Consider the following 27,954-nt stretch of genomic DNA (forward strand, 5'->3'; position numbering starts at 1 on the left):
ATTTGGGGAATCGAACCAGAAACTTTCCGCATAGAAACTATTACAATTTTGCCTGCTGTGCAGCCTCACCTCCACCACTCTCCCATCTGTGCAAATCACCACTTTCCTGATCATCTGAAGCCTCAGTCCGCCTTCCTTAACCCAGCCTGTTCGGTCCCTCAGTGCCTCTTCATTCAGTCACCTCAGCTCTCTGACCTGGCCACCCTTACCTTGTTATTCTGATTTGTCCATTATTCTGATTTGTCCTGTCACCTTCCCAGGCCTTCTGCATTGCCTGGTTATTCTGCCTCGTCTTGTGGCCTACCCAGGCCTTCTGTCTTGCCTTACAGCCTATCCAGGCCTCCTGCCTTGCCTTGTGGCCTCTCTTGGCCTCCTGCCTTGCTACGGGCCCTTCCAAGTCTTCTGGCCTTGCTCTGCAGCCTCCTGGGCCTATCTGTCATGCTCAGTACCCTCTTGGACTTTCTTACCTTACCTTAAGTCCTGCTAAGAGAACCTAGCAGGCCTTAAGGTTCTCCTAGCTAGCACTGTGCCCTCTTGGGCTTTCCTGTTTATTGTTGCCTGTTCTGTCTAGTCTAGTTCTTGTCCAGTCCAATCCTTGCTTGCCTTGTCTCCAAACCAGCCAGTTCCTGGACCCAGATCCCAGCCTACTGGGACCCAGCTCTCAGCCTGTGCCTGACTCCAGCTATGATGTTCAGCAGGAGACAAGTTCTACTGCTCCCAGAACCCAAGGGTTTAACCTGCGGGAGAGGGGGGCTGGTTAGGCAGAATATCAGCTCCAGTCCTGTCCTGCAGCCCTGTATCGCCTCTGTGGGATGCCCTCTGACTCCAGCTCACTGCCCTGTGACAGACGTGCACAGCACTTGCCACTTAAGCCACTAGGCTGTCCCAGATAGATGCTTTTCAGGTGCACTTCTGCATAACCAGCTCAAAATAGTTGGCCAGGTTAATATGCTTCTTGTAGGTCATTCACACAATTTTTCTCAACTGCAAACTTTACAATATGTAGAACCATGTCTTCAGATTGGCTGATGTCACCCCTTATAGGGCACTGTGAAGCCTACAGCACTTCAGTATATCTGTAAAAAGCACAACACATTAAACTTGTCCTCCCCTCAAGCAGGAGAGTTATCATATAGACCCATAAACAAACTGGGTCCTTAGACTATCACTGTAAACATCTGACCAAGAATGATCTATACAGCAGGTTGACACTAAAAGTAGATGGGTCCCTGGATTGGTTTGGTAGGACACAAGAAAAGAAAAACAGCAGGTAAGAAACCTAATTTCCCCTTCCTTACCAGCCCAATCTAGAATGCATGGGACATACCCAAGCCACCTTCAATCAGGGGGTGATCCAGTCAAACCTACCCTCATGATCCCTGATCCCTGACCCCTACTCCGAAGTAGGCAAACGCTCTAGCCTGCACCTCCAACCTATCATGTTTGAAAAAGATATGCAAGGAAGCCCACATGGCTGCCCTGCAGATCTCCCGAGGAGACAGACTGTTGCTCTGCCCATGAAGTCACCTGACTTATTGGGGAATGAGCCTGAAACTCCTTAGGAACCAACCTGTCCTCCTTAATCCATCTAGCTATAGTCACCTTAGAGGCTGCATCTCCTTTCTTTTGACCCCCCAAAGAGAACAAACAATCTGATTTCCTAAAGAAATTAGTCGCATTTAAGTATCTAAGCAAGGTTCTCTTTATGTGTAAAGAATGCAGGCTCTCATAATCTCCTATTGCATCCCTCTCTCTGAATACTGGGAGATCTGCTGACTGGATCAAATAAAAAGGAGGTACAGTCTGAAGAGATACATCTGCCTTTGAAACCTTCAGAAATACGCCTTGCTGAACAGATCGCCACCAGAAACACCACCTTCAGTGTTAAATCCTTAATAGAGGCTCTTTTTTTTTTAAATTTATTTAGTCTATATTTAAATAATAATTACACAATTAAACTTACAAAGAATCTCTAAGCAATTACATCAAACAATAATCATAACATTCAAAAACATCAAATCAAAGATCCAATGTAAGTCAATATTCCTAAACGATATGAGGAAAGATAAAAGGAATACCTATAAATCCTGAGCAAATTTAATAGACCACACCTCTTGTAGACTAACAAGGAGAGAAAAACAGCCTATATCATTTATCCAGCTCCTGTGGGTTTAGATAACTTGGCTTCATTTTTACATTTAGACAGAAAACTCTCCAGTTCAGATGGTTCATAGAAAAGTATTTTCCTTATACTGTGCAACACATTTACAAGGGTATCTTAAATTTATGTGAACACCAAAAGATCTTGCCTCCTGACACAAGCTTACAAAAACTTTTCTGCGGGATTGAGTTTCTTTCATGATATCGGGATAGATCCATACCTTTTGTCCATAATATAATTTGTTCCGATTACGCAGGAACAATCTTAATACCAGATCTCTATCAACAGGGTTGACAAATGTTACTAGTAATAGAGGCTCTTTTAATGTGCTCAGATGGAGCGGTACACAAAGCTTTGAGAAACAAATTAAGATCCCAAGGAGGAACCTGCTTATGAACTGGTGAATGAAGATGCTTCACCCCTTTTAGGAAACATGCAACATCTGGATAAGCTGCTGAAGAGTAGCCTAGTGATTAGAGGAGTGGGAAGCCAAGGTTCACATCCCACTGCCACTCCTTGTGACCTTGGGCAAACCACTTTACCCTCCGTTACCTCAAGTACAAACTTACAGCTGGATTCACTAAACCGAGTTTTTTTGTTTTATCACAGGTGCCATACTGGGCCCCTCCCTCAAAAAAATATTGCAGCTGTATCACCGCAGCGTTTTGTTTTGTGGCAAAACACGGTGAGGCAAAACACCATGGCATGGTCTCTTTACATCTGATGCTGGCCCCCAATGCAGGGAGCCACCATCACCTTAAAGGGCCAACCAAAAAAAAAAAAAAAGTAGCCAAAAGTGGGGGGGGGAAAAAAAAAAAAAAAGGAGTACCCCTCTTCAGCCCGGGGCCACTCAAGGCAGCCTCAACAACCACAGTAAAACAAATAAATAAATACATAAATAAATTCATAAATAAATAAATATAAGTAACAGTTGCGCGACAACGGACCACCTCCCAGCCTAATCAGTCTTCGAAAAATGCAGCCATAAGGTTCTCCCCACCTCCTGTTTCTTTAAAATAAATGGCTGGCAGTTCCCCCCCCCCCCCCCCCCCCCGGTACTTCAACCCCATGATTTAAACAAATCACCTCACTGGTGTTTAGTGGTGCCCAGACCTTGCCCCAGTCATGAGACTGTGGCGAGGTTATGTCGGCACCATTCTGAAAAATGGGGCTGTTTGGACCCTGGGCTAGGGGCACCTAAACGCTTCTGCATGTTGGACATTGGCCTTTTTAGGTAATGGGTGCAGTAGGGGATTCGGGGAGGGGGTGGTCCACTTGGCACCAATGAATAATTGGTCTTGAAGGGGGAGGGGGGGGGCATGTAAACACCAATGAGGTGATTTGTTTAATCGGGGGGGAGGAGGGGGTTGGGGCCTGGGAGGCTGGCGTACCAGGGAAGACCTGTCAGCCATTTCTTTTAAAGAAAGGGGGAGTAGGGGGAACCTCATGGCCGCATTTTTCAACATGCTGATTGGGTTGCGGGGGCTCTGTTGGCATGAAAACAGTTACTTGTATTTTTTTTTTACTGTGGTTTTTTTGGATCACCTCAAGTTGAAGTGTGGGGGGTGGGGTCAGGTTGATCTCTGTACCCTTTTTTCACTTTTGGCTACTTTTGGTTTTGGTTGGTCGGCCTATGTTAGAGTCGCAATGCTCACACGTTAGATTAGTGATTTCCCCAGAGCTGTAGATAAAATAATATGATTGAACAAATTTCTAAGTCAGCCGAGTTATTTTTATTTATATTAAATTACCTATGCATGAGCTGCTTTGCATGGATTTACAAAATGTATGCATGTAAATCCCATGCAAAGCAAATCTTTGGAATAGAGGTGGGAAGCTTGGCTCAAATATGCAAATTATCTAAAATATTGCCTGTTGCTGCCACAATAGGGCAACAATCGCGTAATAGACGCTGTTTAATGTGTGTTATAGCCCTACCATAGTTTGATAAATCTCCCAGTTAGATTGTAAACCCTCTGGGGACAGGAAAACACCTACAGTAACTGAATATAATTCACTTTGAAGTACCAAAAAGCAGAATACAAATAAAATAAATAAAGCCCTTGGATCTATGCTCTGTAACAGGCAACAATCACCACTTGCACCTTCAGGGAATTCAAGGCCAAGCCATTTAAAAACCCAGTAACATAGTAATGATGGCAGATAAAGACCAAATAGTCCATCTAGTTTGCTCAGCATTTTGCTTATGGTAGTAAGCATTCTGTTAAGGTTGGTAACTACAGCTCCGTGCAGGGTACTCCCATGCAGAAATGTTATACCATCCATTAGGGATCCACGGTGTTTGTCCCATGCCCTTTTGAATACATTAACTGTTTTTGTCTTCACCATCAATTCTGGGAGGGCATTCTATGAATCCAACATCCTCTCCATAAAGAAATATTTCTTGATATTGGTTCTGAGTCATCTTCCCTGGAGTTTCATATCGTGACCCCTAGTTCTACTCTTTCTTTTCCAATGGAAAATGTTTGACGTTTGTGCCTCATTAATACCCATCAGGTACCTTTGAAGTCCATTCTGCAAAAAAAGACAGAATGGTAGGTACCGTAGCCTAAAAAGGAGATACTCCGGTCTCTGAACTTCAAAGCTCAAAAACTATCCAGACTCTATTATAAACTAAGAAGGTGGACTTGGTTCCTGGCCTGTAACAGGGTGGTTACTACCTTGTCTGAATAATCTTTGCTCCTCAACCTTTCTGCTCAATAGCAAAGCCCAGATCCTCTAAGACCACTGGCCCTCGGTAAGAACATTAAAAATTGCCATACTGGGTCAGACCAAGGGTCCATCAAGCCCAGCATCCTGTTTCCAACAGCGGCCAATCCAGGCCACAAGAACCTGGCAATTACCCAAACACTAAGTAAATCCCATACTACTGATACTAGTAATAGCAGTGGCTATTCTCTAAGTCAACTTGATTAATAGCAGTTAATGGACTTCTCCTCCAAGAACTTATCCAAACCTTTTTTTTTTTAAATTTTATTTTTATTGCATTTTACTTTATTACACAAATAAACCATTGTGATTGGAAATGATGGTTTACATTATTATTTCAAACATAAAAAACAATATACAAAAGAAAAAATATTATAATCATTAAACCAATCTAATTATATTAAGTAATGCATGGGGGGTGAGTTGAAACTCTATGGAGCGAAAAACTTCAAAGTCTAAACTTGAAAAAAGAAAATCAAATGCTACCGATTACAAGCCTATTTATACCCACTGTACTGTCTAAGTCGCAATTACTTGGTGTGAATCAATAAAGAAACGAAGATGTGATGGTTCAAAGAAAATGTATACAAAATCGAAATACTTTACATGGGTAGAGAAAGGGTAAATGGAGCAAACAGACATCGCTTCAGTTCTCATTTGTATGAATTTCTTCCTCCTTTCCTGCGTTGACCTTGTAATGTCAGGGAAAGCAAATGTTGCTTACCTGATGTAACAGGTGTTCTCACAGGACAGCAGGATGTTAGTCCTCACAAATGGGTGACATCGAGGATGGAGCCCACCACGGAAAACTTCTGTCAAAGTTTAAACAGAACTTTGACTGGCCCCTACTGGGCATGCCCAGCAAGGCACTGACCCTGCAAGCCAGCAGGGGTCTCCCTTCAGTCTGATGTTCAAAGCTACAGGCAGTGCCTAGAAAGTAAAAACAAAACAAACCCAACACCCGCGGGGTGGCGGGCGGGTTTCGTGAGGACTAACATCCTGCTGTCCTGTGAGAACACCTGTTACATCAGGTAAGCAACATTTGCTTTCTCACAGGACAAGCAGGATGGTTGTCCTCACAAATGGGTGAGTACCGAGCTGAGGATGTCCTGACTTGCACCAAATGCACCCAACGACGTGCAAACAGGCACTACAACTGGGGTGGAATTTGGTAAAGGGCATCCGCACCCTACCGGGAAGGTGGAAGGGTGTTGGTACATCACGTTGGAAAAAGGTTACGCAAGACAGATTGGCCGAAGATGGAGTCCTGTCTTCCAGCTTTGTCCAAACAATAGTGGGCTGCAAAGGTATGGAGAGAACTCCAGGTTGCAGCCCTGCAGATGTCAGGAAGCGGCACCGATCGAAGGTGTGCCACTGACGTCGCCATGGCCCTCACAGAGTGTGCTTTCACACGGTCTTGAAAGGGAATGCCAGCTTGCTGATAGCAAAAAAGAAATGCAGTCCGCCAACCAGGAGGAAAGAGCCTGCTTACCCACAGGATGTCCTAACTTGTTAGGAATGAAAAGAGACAAATAATTGAGTGCTCTTCCTGTGAGCAACTGTACGGTCTAGATAAAAAGCTAGAGGCTCGTTTGCAGTCTAGGGTATGCAGAGTCTGTTCCCCGGAGTTGGAGTGGGGCCTGGGAAAAAAAGATAGGTAGTATGATGGATTGATTAATATGAAACTCAGAAACTACCTTAGGTAAAAATTTAGGGTGAGTGCGAGTACCGCCCGGTCCTGCAGGAGCTTAGTGTAAGGCGGATAGGTAACTAGGGCCTGCAAATTCACTAACCCTGCGAGCTGAAGTGATAGCCAAGAGGAAATAACACTTTCCATGTGAGATACTTTAAACTCACAGGAGTGCAGAGGTTCGAAAGGGAGGTTTCATTAGACGACCAGAACCAGGTTAAGGGTCCCAAGATGGGGCCGAGGACGTAAGGGGTGGCTTTCAGATGGAGCAGCCTTTAAGAAAACGGGTTACTAGGGGTTGTACCTGAAATAGGGACACCCTGTACACCTTTAATGGAAGGCGGCTACCGCACTGACATGCATTCTGATAGAAGAGGTTTTAAGACCTGATTCAGAGAGATGCCATAAATAGTCCAGAATTTGGAGATTGGACAGGAAGGGGATCAAGGGACTGAGAAGTGCACCATGATGTGTACCTTTTCCATTGTATGAGTAGACTTTCTTGTGGAAGGCTTTCGTGAAGCTATCAGGACCCGAGAAAACGGAATCTGAAAGGTTGAAAGGCTGAAGGACTAACCTTTCAACATCCATGCCGTCAGGACAAAGGCTTGGAGGTTGGGATTGAGGAGGCATCCGTCGTTTTGAGTGAGCATAATGCGGGTCCTTTCCCAGGAGGAATGTGCCTGCGGATGGAGAGATCCTGGAGTATTGGAAACCATACTTGGCGTGGCCAGTAAGGTGCTATCAGGATCATGGTTCCCCCGTCCTGGCGTAGCTTCACGAGAGTCTTGACACAAGAGGAAGTGGAGGGAATGCATAGAGCAGACCGGTTGTCCACTTGAGGGAGAATGCATCCCTCGGCCGAGAGTGCTGGGCTCCGAATGAGAGAGCAGTAATCGTCCACTTTGTGGTTCTGAGGGGACGCAAAGGAGGTCTATGCGGGGAGAACCCCACTTGTGAAACAGAGAGGTCGCTACCAAGAGGATCGAGTTGACCACTCGTGCGGTTGGAAGACACGGCTCAGCTGGTCTGCCAATACATTGTCTACTCCCGGCAGGTAAGTGGCCCTGAGGTACATGGAGTGGGAGAAGGGCTTCCGCCCAGATCTGCGCAGCTTCCTGACACAGAAGGAAGGAGCCCTGTGCCTCCCTGCTTGTTTATGTACCACATGGCCACTTGGTTGTCCGTCTGGATTAAGATTATCTGATGGAATAGATGATCTTTGAAAGTTCGGAGTGCATAGCGGATTGCGCGAAGTTCCAGGAAATTGATCTGGTGTTCGGCTTCCTCGTTGGACCATAACCCTTGGGTTTGAAAGTCGTCCACATGGGCTCCCCAACCGATGTGAGAAGCGTCGGTGGTTAGGATTACTTGCGGATCCGGTGGAAGAAAGGGTAAGCCCTGAAGGAGGTTGACCTGAGTCGTCCACCAGGTTAAGGATAGGCGCAGCGCTTGCGTGACTGTGACTATGGAGGACAGAGGCTGAAAAGCTTGAATCCATTGGTGTCGTAGAGTCCATTGTGTTACTCTCATGGCTAGTCGGGTCATGGGAGTGACTTGAACCGAGGATGCCATGTGTCCTAGGAGAACGAGGAACTGGCGAGCCGTGGCAGTGTTCTGAGACTGGAGCTGGTGAGCCAGGGATATTAGGGTGTGGACCCTCTGAAGAGGAAGGTAAGCCTTTGCCTGCAAGGTGTCCAAGTCTGCTCCAATGAAGGATAAAGGTTGAGACGGGACTAAGCAAGATTTCTCGTAATTGACGAGAAACCCTAAGGAAAGGAGTGTTTGAATTGTCAATTTTAGGGAGGATTGAGCTATCTGTTGGGTGGAGGCCCTGATTAGCCAATCGTCCAGGTATGGGTAGACGTGGACACCTTCCTTCCTGAGGAATGCTGCTACCACTACGAGACATTTGGTAAAGACTCGTGGGGCAGAAGCTAGACCGAAAGGGAGGACACGGTATTGATAATGGTCGTGGCCAACTAGAAAAACCGCAGATATTTGCGATGGGATTGTGTGATCGCAATGTGGGTATAGCGTCCTTGAGGTCGAGAGAGCACAGCCAATCCCCTCTTTGTAGCAGAGGGAAGCAGCGCGCCTAGGGTTACCATTTTGAACTTCTCTTTTGAAGGTATTTGTTGAGGGCTCGAAGGTCCAAAATGGGACGTAGTCCCCCCGATTTCTTTGGGTATTAGGAAGTATCTGGAATAGAATCCCTTGCCTCGTTGAGAGGGAGGAACGGGTTCTATAGCATTTGATTGCAGAAGAAGAGATACTTCCTGTTGTAATTGAGCCAAATGGGGTGGATAGACTCCACGCTTGAAGAGGCGGGGAGTTTGCCGGAAGAGTTATGAAGTTGAGGTGGTAACCCTGTGCGATAATTGTTAGCACCCACTGATCTGAGGTGATCTGCAACCATGGTTGTAGAAAATGGTACAGTCGACCTCCTACAGGGATGTCCGGAAGAGGGGTTTGGCATGTGTTCCCTACAGGGGAGTCAAAGGCCAGCCGCAGGCCCAGGAGGAGGGGCTACAGTAGGCCTTTGTTTCCTAGGCTGACGCGGCTGAGGCCTAGTAGAGGATCGAGCTGGACGAGGCCTGGCCGATGGAGGGTAATAACGGCGTGGTCGAAAGAATGACTTCTTAGAGTCCTTTCTTTTGCGGTTGCTTGGAGGTCAGCTCAGGTGGGACAGAGGAGAGTTGTTTCAACGTCTCATGGTGGTCTTTCAAACTCCGCCACAATCTGCTGAATTTGCTCTCCAAACAAATTAATCGCCTAAGCAGGGTAAATCAGCAAGACGATCCTGAACCTCTGGGCGAAGGTTGGATGATTTTAACCAAGCCCAACGTCTGGCTGAGATGGCTGTGGCTGAAACTTTTGTGGAAGCATCGAATATGTCGTAGGGCAGTCCTAATCTCGTGCTTCCCTGCCTCAAATCCCTTGTGAAGAAGGGCTTGAAGCTGCGGTTGGTATTGGTCTGGTAACGTGTCAGCATAGTCTTGCATCTGCTTAAGGATGGCTCTGTTGTACTGAGTCATATAAAGTTGATATGAAGCTATGCGTGAAATCAACATAGCTCCATGATAGACTTTCCGTCCAACACTATCTAGGAACTTGTTGTCCCTGGTAGGCGGGGGTAGAAGAGTGTGGCTTAAGACGCTTGGCCTTCTTCTGCGCGGACTCAACCACAACAGAGCGATGATCCAGTTGAGGTTTTTTGGAAACCTGGTGCTGACTGGACAAGGTAGGTGGAGTCAGCTTTTTTGTTAACTGGGGACACTGATGAAGGAGATTCCCAGTTTTTCTTGAGCAGATCCAAAAACACCTGGTGTATAGGGATGGAAGCGATGATTTTTGGAGCATCCAGAAATTGAAGGAGTTCCATCATCTGGTGTCTGTCATCAGCTTCAGATTGTAGTTGAAAAGGTACAACTTCTGACATCTCTTTCACAAAATTAATGAAAGATAGATCCTCAGGAGGAGATCTTTTTCTACTCTCTGTAGGAGATGGAGGCGAAGGCAAATCCGTGTCAGAAAGATGTATCATCATCATCACCCCAGGTATCGTAGGGATCAAGTGGGGTTTGTAACCCTGATGGACCTGGCTGAGGCTCTAAAGGCATCGATGGAAACCGAGGTGGAATCGGTGCCGTAGGTGGAACCAGAAATGGCATCGATGGCTTCGGTGCTGTCGATGGAATCGGTGCCTGGCGTGGAATGGATGGAACCAAAGGTATATCGGTGGAGATATACCAGAAGGCACCGATGGAACCACCCCCGGAAGGGGGAATCCGGAACGGTGTTTCTCCTGCCGATGAAAATTCCAGTCGGAGACGGTGGTGTTGTCGATGGCACTGGAATCACCGATGGAAGGGCCGTCATGAGCGCCCTCCATGCGGCTCAGTAGCGGTGCTAGCGCTTGTATCAACGGCTCGGTGGTCTGTTCCCTCCTCGGTGTGCGAAGCCGGTGCCGGTGTCGGTGCCGGGGCGGCACTGGAACCGGTGCGGAGACGGTGCCGATGGAGGTTGCAATTTCTTCATTGCTTTCTCGATGGCCTCCTGGACCAGCCGGTCCAGTTCTGCCCGGAAACCAGGGGTAACCATACCCGGCTCGACGGGAGAGGAGGCTGAGGCAGGGCCGGAGGGACCACCGGTAAACCGTGGGATCACGGCCCCCCGCACCCCGGGAGGGTGAGGGTTTCCTCGATGCCTGCGAACGAGACGTGGAGGGTGGGTCCGGTCTGTTCGCGGCTTCTTTGTCGGTGGCTCGGCTTGAGCAGAGGTCGATGGCTGTGGATCCTCGACAGGCCGAGATTTGTGCCGTCGATAGCGGTGCTTTTCCTTCCGATCCCCTCGCCCATCCGGGGAAGGGACGGGAGTCGACGGCCGAGAAGCGATCGATGGCGGACGGTCACCCGGAGGGTTGACGATGATGGTACAACTTCGACGGTGCCGGTTCCGATGACGTCGATGCTATCGATGGCGTTGGGGTGGGTGCATGGAAGAGGAGCCCCATCTTCTCCATCCTGGCTTTGCGACCCTTGGGTGTCATTAAGGCACATTTGGTGCAAGTCAGGACATCATGCTCACTACCCAAACACATCACACAAACCCCTGTGGGGGTCTGTGATGGACATAGTCCGGGTAACAATCCGGACAAAACGGCGGAACCCCGTTGCCATGGCCTGAAGCCAAAATTTAGGCTGGGGATCGGTAAGTGCCAACAGGCCTCAAGGGCCAAATTCGACGGTAGTCGATGGAAAAAGGCAAAAAACTTACCGGGTTCCGTAAGATGACTAAAAATTTGTCGAAGGGAGACCCCTGAGGGGCAAATTTTCTTAGGAAATTAATTTCCAAATTCCTGTCAGGAACTGTGGTTAGAGAGCTCCTTTCACCGCGTGGCAACTGCTGCGCGGAAAAAAGAAGACTGAAGGGAGACCCCTGCTGGCTGCAGGGTCAGTGCCTTGCTGGGCATGCCCAGTAGGGGCCAGTCAAAAGTTCGGTTTAAAACTTTGACAGAAGTTTTCCGTGGTGGGCTCCATCCTCGATGTCACCCATTTGTGAGGACAACCATCCTGCTTGTCCTGTGAGAAAAGCCATACTTTTGGCCACAATATTCTGCTAATCTGTTACGGAAAAATAGTCTTAAAGACATTATTTTTTTCTGATAAAAAAAGCAAACGTCACAAATAATACCCCCCTCTTTGAGACAGTGTTCTTGTGCGACATTTCCAGTAATTCTGTAATATTTAGTTGAACTTGCTGGTCTTGATTCTCCTGGTCTTCTCTTTTCTTCCGCGGTAAATAATGCGCTTTCGTGATTAAAGGGAGTGCCTCCAAAGGAATTTTCAGAATTACACTTAAATACTTTTTGAACAGTTCTACCAGTGCTATTTGAGTGATAATTGGAAAGTTAAGAGCTCTTATGTTGGTACTTCTAAGCGCACTCTCGATGTTTTCTATCTTTTTATTTGTCACAGTCTCATGTTGTATTATATGTTGTTGAAAACCTTCCATTGTTTTAACTTTCCCCTCAATCTCCTGTATTTTCTTTTCCTGTACTTCAATTCTTTTCTCATTTTCATTACTACGTTTATTCGATTCCAGACACGTTTTAGAAAGGTTAATAACTGCAGTTTCAATAGCGGCCAAGGCTTCCCATATAGCGTCCATAGTTATAATCTCAGGTTTAACAAGAAAGGAGGTTAAATGCCCAGACTCACCACCACTTGCGGCTTCAGTAAAAGTGTCCCTTTCAAAATCTAGCGCGGTGTTGGCAAGTATGTTCCCATCTGAGATGTCCCCTCCAGGTCGTCCTCTCTCCAGGCTCTAGGCTTTTTGAGGTTTCCCGGTAGGGTTGCCTGCGCCGTCTCTCGGCTCTCTCCCTTTCGCTGGAGTGGGGACGGAGCCTCGGGTGCGCCAGGACTTAGCGAGATCTCCTCTGCCAAGGTCTGAGACACACGCTCAGCGTCTTTGTCCATCGCGGCCCTCGCTCCCAGTTCTCTCGGCGTGGGTATCGAGGCGAAAAAGGTCGGAATAGTTGCTTGAGTTGTATCCAAATTTCCAGGAATTGGCTGGCTCTCTCTGAACCAAGCCTTACGTTTCATATGAGGCATTTCATTTTCCAAATGTTGCAAATAATTGATTTTTCAAGAAAATCTTCACAGAACTACCTTCACACACCTCTCAATTGGCAGCCATCTTGACTCCACCCCATCCAAACCTTTTTTAAACCCAGCTACACTAACCGTACTAACAAAATCCTCTGGCAACAAATTACAGAGCTTAATTGTGCACTGAGTGAAAAAGAATTTTCTCTGATTAAGTTTTAAATGTGCTACTTGCTAACTTCATGGAGTGCCCCCTAATTCTTCTATTATTCAAAAGAGTAAATAACCGATTCACATTTACCCATTCTAGACCTCGCATGATTTTAAAGACCCCGCTATCATATCCCCCCTCAGCTATCTCTTCTCCAACCTGAACAGCTCTAACCTCTTTAGCCCTCATTCAGCCTCAGAGGCCCTTCTTCTGTGGGTCTGACAAAATCTGCATAACAAGGAAATCTGGGCCAATCTGGAGCTATCTGAATTACCCATCCCATATGCTTCTTGATCATGTCAATGACTCGTCCTATCGTGGGCCACAGTGGAAACACACAGAGAAAAGTCTGACACCACTATTGAGACAGCATATCTACTCCCTCTGACGCTGCTTCCTTCCTGCAACTGAAGATACTTAATTTTGTAAAATTGAGCGTCCGTTTTCCTAACCCATGCACAGCCACTTCTCCTGGGTGCCTGTTGTCGAGGAGGTGCTAGGGATAGGTAATAGGGATACATAATTTTCCCTAGCGCCTCCTTTTTAACACAGCAGCTCTTTAGCCTACTGTATCGCATGCTTGGGAAGAGGCAGATGGACGCACATTAGTAAAGCAGGCGCCCAATCATGAGCGCCTGTTTTTCCCGCACAGATATTGCATCGGCCTGTTACTGTCTTGGAGTTTCGGTGCATGCCATCAAGTCCCAAGCTGGCTCTCCCCACCTGCTATCAGATTGAAAGCTTCATCAGCCAGACTCCACACTCTCCTGGATCCAGGGTGTGACGACTCAAATAATCCACCTGAATGTTTTCTATTCCCGCAATGTGTGATGCTGAGAGTGCTAGAAAGTGCTTCTCTGTCCATCTGAATAAAGTTGTTTCTACAGCCAGTGGATGAATCTTTGTGCCTTCTTGATGATTCAAATAAGCCTCTGCTGTTGCATTGTCAGAAAAAACCTTCACTGCTTTGCCTTGAACCACTGGAACAGAACACATGCAGAGCTTTTCTTATGCCTCTTGTCTCTAAGCAACTGATGAACCATGACGCTTCTGTCGGATCCCAGAGACCTTGAGTTGATCTGTCCTAACAATGAGCACTCCCATCCACTCAGACTGGTAGCTATAATTACTACCACACTATCCAGGGACTCCAAGGATATCCCTTTTATTAAATTCAGAGCTGTGAGCCATCACCACAAACTGGCTCTGGCTTCCAATGATAACTTCAACCTCCTCTTGAAATCCTGAGATTGCATCCTCCAACAAGATATCTAGAGCTATCTGAATTACCCACCCCAAATGGTTGCATGTGAGCTGTTGCCCATGGTACAAGATGCAATGCTGCTGCTATGGACCCTGGGACTTGTAAGTAATCCCATACTCTGGGAGAGTTAATTCTCCACGAGTTCTGAATTTTAAACATATGCTTGGCAATCCTGTCTTGTCCTATGCCCTTCTTGGTAGCAAAGCATACTGCCAAGTACTTCAGAACCTGAGAAAGTACCAATTTGCTTTTGACAAAACTTATCACATGTCCTAGTTCCTGTAACAAATGTATCACCCTGTTTATTGAATATTTGGATTCTTCTTCCAATTTTACCTGTTTCAACCAATCATCCAAATAAGGCTGCACCATCACTTCCTCCTTGTGCAAGGCTGCCACCATTACTACCATCATACTGGAAAAAGTCCTCGGAGCCATGGATAAATCAAAGGGTAGCATTTGAAACTGAAAATGATTTTCAGGTCCACAAAGCTGAAATATTGCTGTTGAGATAGTCAAATTGGGATATGGAAATATGCCTCAGAAAGATCCAGTGAGATTAGAAATTCCCCTTTTCTTACCATCACAATTAAGGTTTGAAGAGTCTCCATTCAGAAATGTACTGTCAAGACCTCATTTACATGTTTGAGATCCAGAATGGGCCTGAATGTGCCCACCTTTTTCGGCGCCATGAAATAAATGGAATATCTGCCTTGACTATATTCCTCTCTCAGCACTGTAACTATGGCTGCAAGGTAAACCTACCATTCCTCTCTTTTCCACAGAAGCATTCCACAAATGCGTGCCTTAATCAGTGAGCAAATTCTAAGGGTAACAATCTCTTATCGCTGAAAGAACCTATTGATCTGTCGCTGTCTGGACCCATTCTCCATAAATCTAGGTCAAATGGCATCTCTGGAGATCCTTTTCCCTGAATGAAAACTCTGCAACTTGCTACCAATGCATCCCTTTTTCAAAAGAGGTTGTCTTGCTTGGCCAGTAATGCTGTGCCTCCTTGAACTTGAGCTTGCTAGGTTCCCATTTTGAGATCCCTTTGGTCTATTCTTCTGGTAGCTTAAATGATTTGTTGTCACTATAATGCTTTGGGTGGGAGGTCTAGGTGAAATGATGGAGGTATTGGTGAATTGGTGATTTCAAATTTATGTGCATGTATTTTCAAAACAGTATATGCACATACGTGATAAAATATCCTTTTCTCTGTATAAATCAGTGTTATTGTGCGTAATTATTTTTAGTTACACGCCTAAATTATGCATGCATATTTTTATAAAATGGGTAAAGTAAGTTCTTTCTTGCACTGGAAGCATGCATGCACACTTTTAGAGCAGAAGTACGCGGTATTTTATAAACTTCAGCTTCCGCTGCACAGTTTATTAAATTCTAGCATTAAATTCCTCACGTCCACTTACAGGCGCAAATGTTGTGCCTGTAGGTTTCCTGACTGTAAGTCCTACGAGGACAGGGAAATATATTTACTGTACCTGAATGCAACTCCCCTTGAGCCATCAATGAAAGATGAGAGCTAAATGCAAAATAAAGGCCGGCGATTACGAAGTCCCTGGCCAAGGACTGTCACTGCAATGACTGGGCTAGGTGAATTGGTGGAGGGATATAAAATCCCCGGGAAGCTGTGAATTAAGACTTATGGTGCTGGATCCCAGTTCCATTTCTGATTGAGCTGGAAGCCCATATAAGCAGGAAAGAACTGTCAGGTCCCCCACTCCCATGCTCCATACGTTTTCCCCTCCAAATTTCTCATTTTGCTCCAATGGAAAAAATCTTTACAGCCACAGTCATACCCTTCTTCTGGGTCAAGCATCTTCCACACAGTGAAAGATCTTACATAACAGAAGAGCCCAAACTTGTGTGAACCCCTGGAGCAAAGCCTTCCCCTTGGGACTGTAAAAGTGAATGGAGCCCTTTTTGAGCAGTGGATTGTGATTAAGAACTACAGATTGGTTGATGAAATACAACAGAGGGAGAAAATTATAAAGAGAAATATTTGATGTTACATGCAATAATCATCCATAATGTGAAAAGATATGCAAAAAACCCCAGATAACCGGCAAGAGAGGAAGTTATAAAAAACTTAATTTGAGGTAGCAGGCTATAAGATAAGTTATTGTTACTACCATGCTTACAGTAATGCATGAAGAACAGACATCGTAATTGTTGTAGCCTTTACTTTGTGCATTCACGTATGCTCCCGTTACAGCCCTGCTTGACTGCTCAGAAGTGTACAGCATTTTGACCTTGGATGTAATTACCTGGTTTGAATTTGCCATCAAGAAACACATGGTAGATAAGAAATAAAAGTAAATGAGTCTAATTTGTTTTTCTTTTCATCACAGTTGCAGTAGTTTAATAGCATTAAATGAATAAAAATAGGGTGCCCACATGCTGGCGGCGCAAAGGTTGCGAATTCAAGGTCAGCTGAGAGCTGAAAACAAGAATTGTCTGTAACAAGTAAGTGGCGTGAAAGCTCTACCCTTGCAACTGCTTTAAGTATGAGTTATTACCCCATTCTTTAACTCCTCATTTTACTTACTTTTTCTTGGTGCATATATAGCTTTTACCTCTGAAGTGTAAAGAGTTTGGAGCTCTTTCACTTTGCCATATGATTTAGCTTGAAAAGGAACTAAAGTAAATAAAATGTTGTAGGCTTGAGTTTTCAAACCAGGATATGGTGTCACTCTCCGAGTAGTAGTTACTTTTGCAGGAAAGCTTGCACCTCTCCTTACAACATTACCTTTTGCTCTAACTTTAAATGTGCCAAAAACACATAACTATGATAATGTGCACGCATTCTGGTGATGTGCCTATATCTTTATTCCTTCCCACATCTGACTGAGAAAAAGGTATTATCAAAAGCCCACAGACATGCAATGGCTAATAAGTCATGATTTATTTATTTATTTATTTATCGAGTTTTATATACCGTCATTCGGTTTCACCATCATACCGGTTTACAAAAAGTACAAAGGTTATAAGATTAAGGAGGATAACAAGGGTTTCAAAAAGGTTCAAAAGATTGTTAACATAGGGATATAATAAACAGGTTAGTTGCTGTTCAGTTTTTTACGTTTTTTTTCTTTGTTTTAATCCATACTTGTGTTGAGTTTTTTATAACTAATAAAATATAATAAAACAAACCCATACACAAAAAAAATGAAAAACAAAAACAAAAACGCAAGGGAAGAAAAGTTCAAAAACACACAAGTGCTATAGTACTGCTAAAGTACTATACATACATTTGATTTGGCCCAGTGACTTCCTCCTTAACTTTTGGCTTTCAACTCATTGGAACTGGCTCCTATTGGGGTAGGAAAATTGGTTCTTACCTGCTGATTTTCATTCCTGTAATACAGCAGATCATTCCAGACCAGTGAGTTGTGTATCCCTACCAGCACATGGAGTCAGAGAACAAAACTTTTGGACACTGCTAGATAAGAAAGAGTGCCACCTGCAGTCCCTCAGTATCGGCCTGTGCCCAAGACCTTGAAACTAAACTTCAGCTGAACTTCAACCAAAGGCGACCGATCCCTCCCAACTACTCCTTAGGATTAATGGGGAATTCTGCGCAAAAAAATGTTAAATTCTGCGCACAAAAACTGAAAATTCTGCAAACTTTATATTGGTCAAAATAACACAATTTACATGACGGTCTTTAAGTAATTACATTTTAAATTGTTAAAGAAAAAAGTTATTACTTAAAGTTGCAGAATTTTAAATATTTTGAGCAGAATTTCCCTAGAAAATCACTGTAAGATTGTCTCTTCCACATACACACACCCTCATACAGGCTCCCTCACTCCCTTGCACATACACACATCCCCTCATATAGACTCCCTCTCTGAAACCCACACTCAAGTACCTCCCACACTCCCCCTCTTACCAACCAAGCTCTCGCACTCCCCCCCCCCCCCCCCTCTCCTCTCTCACACACACATTCTCTCTCACCGGCATCCCTGTCCCCTCATATAGGCTCCCCCACTATGAAACTCACACTCAAGCATCCCCCCACCCACCCTCTCTTACCTCCCATGCTCTCTCTCACACCCTCCCCACCCCCTCTTACCAACCATGCTCGGTCACCCCCCTCTCTCACACACACATTCTCTCTCACCGGCATCCCCCCCCCCCCCCCCCAAGCTCTCTCTCATACCCTCCTGCTCTCTCTCACTCTCCCCTCCCCGACACACATTCTCTCTCACTGGCATGCTGCGGGACCCAGGCCGTTCGCAGCGAAGATGAAGGCCCGGGTGCGCCGATCGAGGCACACAAGGGCCTTCCCTTTTTGCCTTGAACGGTGAACTGGGCCTTCATTTTTGCCGTGAACGGAGCGTGTTCTGTGGAACACGCTCCGTTTGCGGCATGCCAGGGTCTCCTCTGCTATTTTCTGCCTGTCCCACGATGGCCGCTGTCCTGGTTTTGAATAATCTTCCAGCGAGGGAAGAAATCTGCGAGGTGATGGAGGAAATCTGTGGGAAGGAGGAATTCTGCATTCCGCAGTAGCACAGAATTCCCCCAGGAGTACTCCCAACTAACCAGAGGTCTAGGTTGACGAAACCAACGAAACATACACTGGTAAGCCACCGGCCCTGCTGTATAATAGAAATCCAATCATTCCTTCAGAATACTAAAAGCTCCACAGACTATTTTTCGGAGTCAGAATGGGGTGGGCCTCTGGAATGATCTGCTGTATTACAGGAACGAAAATTAGCAGGTAAGAACCAATTTTCCTTTCCTGTACATACTCATTTCATTCCAGACCAGTAGGATGTACCCAAGCCACCTTATACTGGGTGGGCCTTGGAAAGACTCACTTGCAGAACATTCTCACCGAAGGGCGCCTCTTCCTGCACCCTGACATCCAAACAATAAAACTTGGTCAAAGTGTGAAGGGAAGACCAGACAGCCGCCCTACAAATCTGCGGAGAAAGAAGTTGACACTCCACCCAGGAAGCCACCTGTGCCCTTGTGGAGTGGGCTCTCAACCCCACAGGAGCCTGCTTTCCTTTAGAAATATACACGGAAGCGATAACTTCCCGAATCCATCTAGAAATGGTAGCTTTCGATGCTTTGTCTCTCTTCTTGGCCCCGGCAAATAAGACAAAGGTGGTCTGACCGTCGAAAAGCATTAGAAACCTCCAGATAGCAGAGAAGGATGCGCTGCACATCCAACAAATGCAGCTCCCTCTCCCAGGAGGAATCATGGGACCAGTCTGGAAAAGCTGTAAGTTCCACCATCTGACTGACATGGAAAGAAGAGACCACTTTGGGCACGAAGGAAGGAACTGTTTGCAAGGATACCCTGTCCCAGTAAATTCTCAGGAAAGGGTCTCTACAAGATAAGGCTTGCAGCTCCGAAATCCTCCATGCCGAACAGATAGCCACCAGGAACACTGTCTTCAGAGTCAAATCCTTCAATGACGCCCTCTTCAACGGTTCAAATGGTGCTTCGCATAGAGCACGGAGTACCAATTTAATCTCCACTCTGGGCATACTTTGCGCACTGACGGATGCAAATGCTTCCCTCCTCTAAGAAACCTGATGATATCCTGATGCGTCGTCAGCTTCTGACCCTGAGCAGCATCTTGGAGGGCTCCCAAAGTAGCTACCTGAACTTGAAGCGAGTTAAAGGCTAAGCCCTTAGCTAACCCCTGCTGCAGGAAATCCAAAATCTGGGACACTCCCACAGCCACGGGGCTCAGGTTCCTCTGCAAGCACCAACCTTCAAACACCTGCCAAACCCTGGCATATGCCATTGACGTAGCAGGTCTCCTAGCCTGAAGAAGAGTGGAAATTACTGACTCAGAATACCCGTTCAGACATAACCTCCACCTCTCAAAAGCCAAGCCACAAGACAGAAGTGATCGACCTGATCAAGAATATAGGCCCCTGTCGCAGAAGGCGTGGAAGATGAGCTAGACGAAGAGGATTGTCCACCAGTCGTACCAGATCCGCAAACCAGGGATGCCTGGGCCACTCTGAGCACCACAGACCCGCGATGCAACTCTATCCTCCTGAGAATGCGGCCTATGAGAGGCCACGGGGGGAAGTCATAGAGAAGAAATCCCGTGGGCAATGGACACACCAGAGTATCGAGCCCCACTGATCTGTGTTCCTTCCTTCGACTGAAAAACCAAACCGTTTTCGAGTTGGCTCAAGTTGCCATTAGGTCCAACTGCGGAGAGCCCCATCTGGCGCAAATGTGATTCCATGCCTCGGAGGACAATTCCCACTCTCCAGGGTCCAAGCACTGTCGGCTGAGGAAGTCTTTTTGCACATTTTTCACTTCCACGACATGTGACGCAGCAATGCCCCCGAGATGAATCTCTGCCCAGGCGAACAAATGTCGCGCTTCCAGCACCACCGCAGGGCTCCTGGTTCCCCCCTGCCAGTTGATATATGCCACTGTGGTCGCATTGTTGGACAGGAGGCGCACCATCTGACCCCTGACTAAGGGGAGGAACACTTGAAGGGCCCAGTGAACCGCCCGGGTTTCGAGTCTGTTGATGGACCAAGATTTCAACGAGATTCGCCGCAGGCCTTGAGCGGTCTTCTCTTGACACACCGCTCCCCATCCGGAAAGGCTGGCATCCGTAGAGACGACCACCCAAGCAGGGGGGGACCAACTCCACCACTTTCTCCAGGTTGCGCCGCAACAGCCACCAAGATAGACTGCGTTTGGGTTCCTGAAGAAGAGGCAATGGAATATGGAACTGCTCCAACAGAGGGGGTCCACCTGGACAACAGCGCACGCTGTAAAGGTCTCAAGTGCGCAAAAGCCCAAGGCACCAGCTCTAATGTGGATGCCACGGAGCCCAGGACTTGGAGATAATCCCAGGCTGTTGGCACCGTCAAGCGAAGAAGGCCTTTCACCTGAGTCTGTAACTTCCTCACTCTGTCTGTCGCCAGGAAGACCTTGCCCTTTTGCGTATTGAACCGTGCACCTAGGTACACCAGGCATTGAGTGGGCACCAACTGGCTCTTCTGCAGATTAATGACCCAACCAAGAGACTGTAGGATGGTCATCACTCTCTGGAGAGATATCTTGCAGTCCTCCCGAGACTTTGCCTGGATGAGCCAATCGTCCAAATATAGATGCACCAAGATCCCTTCTTTGTGCAGAGCTGCTGCTACTACTACCATCACCTTGGTGAATGTGCGAGGAGCTGTGGCCAGCCCAAAGAGAAGAGCCTGAAACTGAAAATGCCGACCCAGCACCTTGAACCTCAGGAACCTTTGATGACCCTGCCGGATTGGAATGTGCAGATAAGCCTCCGTTAGATCTAAGGACGCAAGGAACTCCTCTTTGCACACTGCCACAAGCACTGTTCGGAGTGTTTCCATGCGGAACTTGGGAACTTGTAGACACCGGTTCGCCTTCTGCAAGTCGAGGATAGGACGAAAGACCCTTTCTTCTTGGGAACTACGAAGTACACCGAGTACCGACCCTGGCCCTGCTCCACAGGACGGACTGGACAAATGGCGTTGAGATCGAGTAACCTCTGGAGAGTCGCCCACATGGCCTCTCACCTGCCTCGAGAAATCACACGAGACTCTACAAAGGTGTCCTGAACTGGAAACAAGAAATCTAGAGCATAACTGTGCCAGACTACCTCCAAGACCCACCTGTCTGAAGAAATCTTCTCCCACTCCTCGTAGAAGCTGGATAATCTGCCTCCTACAGCTTCTAGATGGGAGTGGGGGGCCCCTGGCCTCATTGGGGAGGCTTACCACCTCCTGAGCCCTGACCTGTACCATCTCTGGGAGTCCGACGACCTCCACGAAAGGACTGCAGATGACCAGAGCCTTGCCTGGACCCAGGGGGAGGAACAGGTTTACAGAACAAAATTGCCGAAGGAAAAACCTTCTTACTCAGCTTCCTATCTTCCGGCAACCTATTGCCTTTAGTCTCCCCCAATAGCTTCACTAACTGGTCCAAATCCTCCCCAAACAGGAGTTTTCCCTTGAAGGGGAGATTACAGAGCTGCGCCTTAGAGGACGAATCCACCAACCAGTTCCGTAACCATAAAAGCCTGCGAGCTGCCACCGAGGAAACCATACTACGCGCAGAGGTGCAAACCAAATCATAGAGAGCATCAGCCATGCTGCATCATGCTGGCACACACCGCCACACGCAGGCTGAGCACGGAGACCTCAAACAAATGCTTCAGCTGAATTTCCAGTTTGCGGTCCTGCATGTCTTTCAAAGTAGCCGCCCCAGCTACCAGGATTGTTGTCTTCTTGGTGACTGCCGAAACAGCCGCATCCACCCGCGGCACTTTCAGAAGGTCCAAGGTCTCCAGAGAGAGGGGGTAAATTTTTACCATCACTCGGCCCACCTTCAAGCCAGAATCAGGAGAGTCCCACTCCCTTGTCATCAATCTTCCTGATCTTCTTGGGCAGAGGAAAGGCGGTTGTCGATCCTCACAGACCATCGAGCACTGGATTGACCCCCTCACTATCCGACTCTTCCTGTGAGACCTTAACCCCAACTTTTCTAAAACTTGGGGAATCAATGGGCGCAGCTGCTCCAGCTTGAACAGCTGAACAACTCAAGGGTCATCCCCCTCCGGGATTGGGAATCCATCCAAGGTCGGGTCATCTGTGTCTGGATCTCCCAGGTCTGGGGAGAGATCAGATCCCAGGACCGTCCCCTGCGTGTCTGGGGGGTCACCTTGCAGCGCCCCCAAAATGTTACCGCTGGAGGACGGGTCACCCCGTGCCTGATGGAGACCCAGGGGTCGCAAGGGATCCTGAGGATCCTCAGAAGAACATTTGGATCCCCCGCTGGATGGGTCGCCGACCGCTCCACTGTCCTTTTAATTCCGGATCTTTGATTGGCCAAAATGTCTTGATGAAGAAGCAGCACAAATTCATCCACAGGCTGCTCCCCACCCCCTGCGGGGGCTCGCACTGTACAGCATTGTCCGGAGGCGTGCAAACCAGCTCCAAGGGGGAAAGGGAGGGAGGGGAATCCCCTCCCCCCAGCACCATGAGGTCAGAATCCTCGACTTCCGAGGCAGAGGCAGGAGGCCCGGCCAAACGGAGGCCTAGCCTAACTGAGCAGCCCCCTCTCAAGGGGCCTTCCTCTCCTGACCCGCAGTTAATGCAGAGAGAGCACGAATCCAATCTGCTGCCTGCCACATGTGCGGCAGGTGGCCATCTTGGATTTCGGCACCATGCAGCAAACCGCGGGAGAGCTCTGATGAAAATGGCACCCGACGAAAAGGAGCTGCACTCAGCCACCTGCCGATGAACCAAAGCACTTGCGAATCAAGCCACCAGAGCCTGCAGCTGCCTGCCCTGAAAGCGTCATTCACCCCGCGGGACGTGAGAAAGAACCAGCGCGCACCCCGAAAGAGTTGAGGGAGCCCCCTCCCTTCAGCAAGCGATTGCGTCTGGTGTTGCACCCGTCCAGAGCCACGGGCTGCCGACCCTCACACCCCAGACACTGACCTGTCTCCTCCTCGGGCCACAGTACCCACTGTCCCGACCAGGCCCCGATAAGACCAGAGGCCTACCTGAGGAACTTCTCAGTTTCTGATTAAATCACTTTTCTTTTTTTTTTCTTTTTTTTTTTAAATAAAAACTTTAGCCAGCCTCAGCAGGACCAGAGGAAACCGGGAACAGCTTCAGAGGCCGAGGGAATCAGAAGCCTCTGGTTATCAGGCCCTCGACAGGGTGTGGGCAAAACACAGTCAGGGATATCTAAACCCCCCCGTACGCCCAGCTCCACTGGAGGGGTTGGCCCGCAACGGTGCCTAACACCTCAGGGAGCAAAATCTCAGCTCAGCTAATCTAAACTAACTACACTTTTTTTTTTTTAACTAAACCCTAGACTGCAGGTTTGCATCTCTACCATCTGCTGGAGTCAGAGAGATACTGAGGGACTGCAGGTGGCACTCTCTCTTATGTAGCAGTGTCCCAAGTTTTTGTTCTCTGACTCCATCTGCTGGTAGGGATACACAACCCACTGGTCTGGAATGATCTGAGTATGTACAGGAACCATTTTTTTCCCCACTTTTTCCCCTGTCTCCCATTTAGCCCAGCCATGGCAGAAGTGGTCCTCTGCCACAACCCACAGACTATATGGCTCTCCTCTGGCTCTCGAGTGTGGCCAATAGGTGTCAGTGTTGCACACTGGCTGAGACTATCTTATAGGGGCTGTGTGTAAGATCATTTTAAGAGTGGATGGTACCAATAGGGGTGGTTCTATAATGAGACAGGGTGATGCAGCTACTTCAGGCGACAGAATTTTAAGGCGGCAAAAAAATGCCCCTCTCAGAACACTGCTGTGGTGTCTGCCTCACCCTGCCTGCCCCTGCTATGGCTGCCTCAGCTCAGGCCAGTGGTGGCCAAAGAACAGAGAGAGGCTCGGGGCCGCCACCGAGCTCAGACTCAGCTTTGGGCCACCACTGGAGTTCAGGCCGAAGAACAGAGAGAGGTTGGGGCCACCGCCAGAACTCAGGCCTGTGGCGGCCGAAGACTGTAGAAAGGCCCCCATGTGAGAGAGAGAGGCAGCTTGTGTGTGTGTGTGTGCTTGTGTGAGAGGCAGCTTGTGTGTTTGTGAGTTTGAGAGGCAGCTAATGGATACAAGAAATACAAGAAAACTCAATTAGAAGAACATAGGGTAGAATATCTGAATAAACTAAGAGAAACAAAAAAAGAAATTAGGAAAGCAAAAAGTCAGGCAAAGGAAAGGATTGCCAGGGAGGTTAAACAAGGAAATAAATCATTTTTCAGATACATCAGTGAAAAGAGAAAAGTCCATTAGGCATACTGAGATTAAGAGATGACAAGGATCAATATGTGGAGGAGGACATTGAAATGGCACAAATATTAAACAAATACTTCAGTATAGTGTTCAAGTGCACTAAACGACAAATGTATGGGAAGAGCTAGGAAAAATAAAAGTGGATAAGCCCATGGGGCCAGACAAAATTCACCCCAAGATGCTGAAATAGCTCAGAGATTTGCTGGCAAGTCCGCTAAGTGTCCTGTTCAATAGATCGCTAGATTCGGGCATGGTGCCAAAAGATTGGAGAAGAGCGGTGGTGGTACCACTGCACAAAAGTGGCAGCAGAGAGGTAGCTGTAAACTACAGGCCAGTTAGCCTCACCTTGGTGGTGGGTAAATTAATGGAGAAACTATTGAAGGAAAGGATAGTAAACTATCTAGAATCCAGGGGGTTGCTTGATCTGAGACAAAATGGATTCACCAGGGGAAAATCCTGTCTGCGAATTTGATAGATTTCTTTGACTGTGTGATTAGAAAATTGAACCATGGAAGAGCACTGGACATAATCAACTTGGTCTTTAGCAAAGCCTTTGATACAGTCCCACACAGAAGACTTTAAACAAAATGAAAAGTTTGGGGCTGAGTGACAAGATAGTGACGTGAACTGCAAACTGGCTGACGGATAGAAGACAGAGTGTGATGGTGAATGGAACCTACTCTGAAGAGAGAAAGGTTTTAAGGGTTGTGCCGCAGGGATCGGTGTTGGGACCGGTGCTGTTCAACATCTTCGTGAGCAATGTAGCGGAAGGGGTTGAGGATAAAGTCTATTTGCAGATGATACTAAGATTTGCAACAGGGTGGACAGACCGGAAGGGGTGGAGAGAATAAGAAATGATTTAAGAAAGCTAGAGAAGTGGTCTGGAACGTGGCAGTTGAGCTTCAGTGCAAAGAAGTGCACAGTCATGCATCTGGGGAGTGGCAACCCAAAGGAACTGTATGTGTTGGGGGATGAAAGGCTGATGAGTACAGAGAAAGAGAGAGGGACCATGGGGTGATAGTATCTAGTGATCTGAAGATAGGAAAACAATGTGACAAGGCGATTGCTAAAGTCAGACAAATGTTGGGCTGCATGGAAAGAGAAATATCTAGTAAGAAAAAGGTGATAATTTCCTTGTAGAGATCCTCTGCGAGGCCCAGCCTGGAGCACTGTGTTCAGTTCTGGAGTCCGTATCTCAAGGGGGACAGAGACAGAATGGAGGCAGTTCAGAGAAAGGCAACCAAAATGGTGGGAAGCCTCCATCATATGACCTATGAGGATAGATTGAAGGCCCTAAATATGTACTCCCTGGAAGAGATAAAGCGTAGAGGAGACATGATACAGACCTTCAGATACATGAAAGGTATAAACAATGCACAACTAAAAACAAACCTCTTCTACTTAAAAGATACAAAGAGAACAAGGGGTCATGATATGAAACTCCAGGGAGAAAGCTCAAATTGAATGTCAGAAATATTTCTTCACGGAAAGGGTGGTGGACGCTCGGAATGCCCTTCCAGAGATGGTGAGAAAGAAGACAGTAAAGGACTTCAAAAAGGCATGGGATAGACTATGTGGATACTTAAAGAGCTAATTCCATGAGTCAGGGGGATTAGCAATAACAATAGGGAGTAAGTAAATGTGAAATTGTAAAGAAGAAAACAGGGTAGGTTATCAAATGAGAATGGGTTAGACTATGTGGATCCCTAAGGAGCTAAAGCTAAGAGGCATGGGGTTAGCAGTATCAATTAAACCCTAGTGTCAGTGAAAGGACCCGGACTAAAGGTCTGTGATTCGAATTAAAACAAGATAGCAGGGCAGACTTGATGGGCCATATGGTCTTTTTCTGCTGTCAATTTCTATGTTTCTATGTGTGTGTGTGTGAGTTTGAGAGGCAGCTTGTGTGTATGTGCGCGTGTGTGAGGCAGCTCACTTGTGTGTGTGTGAGTGGCAGCTTATGTTTACGTGTGTGTATATCAGAGATTGAGAACTTGAGGGGGTGAGAGAGTATGTGTGAGGGTGCTTGGGGGGGGTGAGAGAGAGAGCATGTGTGAGGGTACTTTGTGGGGGGAGAGAGTATGTGTGCGGGTGCTTTTGTGTGGGTGCCAGAGAGAGGGGGGGCCTATGGATAGTAAGGGGGAGGGGCAGGGTGGCGTGGTGGGGGGCGCCATCTCATTCCTCGCTTCAGGCAGCAGATTGCCTTGAGCCACCCCTGGGTACCAAAACTTATTTCTTTGCCCTCTTATATTCAGGAAAATGTCTACTTCAGATTGTGTACACAGTTAAACAATAGACCATTTCAGAACACATAATGCTATGTTTTTGTGAACTACTGAAGCTGGTCAGCTTTTGCGTGACGCATTGCTTTTTTTTTTGTTTCTCAAAAAGTGCCCACATTTATTAGCTTTTGAAAATGGGATGCTTTGTATTTATTTCCTGTGTTGTATCAGTAAGTAAAATCATTATCTTATTTATTTACCTCCTGCATAGGAAACCTTCAAATGGTTCTACTTACAGTCTGAAAGTCATGAACTTCCACAGCTTCCTCACTTCCACTTCCAGTTCTAAACGTTTCCATGTTGTTTGCCATATCAATTCCCATCGATCCCTCCTGCACTTGTCCATTGATGCTCATGGTGTAATGGACATTGTAAACCTGCAACAGAATCCAAGAAGTATTGCCAAGGCATTTTGTCCTGAAAGACCTTACAAAAATCATCTTTTACACAAACAGAACCTTATTCACTGCTGGTCCTGTGCATACCAGTAACTATCATGCAGTTTATCTATATGGTTTTTATGCTTATGGTAGAAAGGGGTCCTTCAGTACCAAAGATAATCAGTGATAATTTTGTGCTGGTTACATTTGATATACAATGAATAAACTTGAACCAAGCTTCCTGTAGAAAAAAAAAATCAGCAATGATCTCTTTAAGAGAATAAGAAGTTAAGAAGTGCCAGGCTGGGTCAGACCAAAGTCC

General features: G+C 46.9%; 1 protein-coding gene across 1 annotated transcript in view; it reads right to left on the reverse strand.

Annotated features, from left to right (window-relative positions):
* Positions 1–27,954, reverse strand: part of CNMD (chondromodulin) — a 96,601-nt gene that overhangs the window by 51,974 nt on the left and 16,673 nt on the right. The window contains exon 3 of the mRNA XM_029602981.1: positions 27,489–27,629. Coding sequence (XP_029458841.1) covers positions 27,489–27,629 — 141 coding nt within the window. The remainder of the gene's footprint in view (positions 1–27,488; positions 27,630–27,954) is intronic.

This window comes from Rhinatrema bivittatum, chromosome 5, assembly GCF_901001135.1.
Source record: "Rhinatrema bivittatum chromosome 5, aRhiBiv1.1, whole genome shotgun sequence".
Lineage (NCBI taxonomy): Eukaryota > Metazoa > Chordata > Amphibia > Gymnophiona > Rhinatrematidae > Rhinatrema > Rhinatrema bivittatum.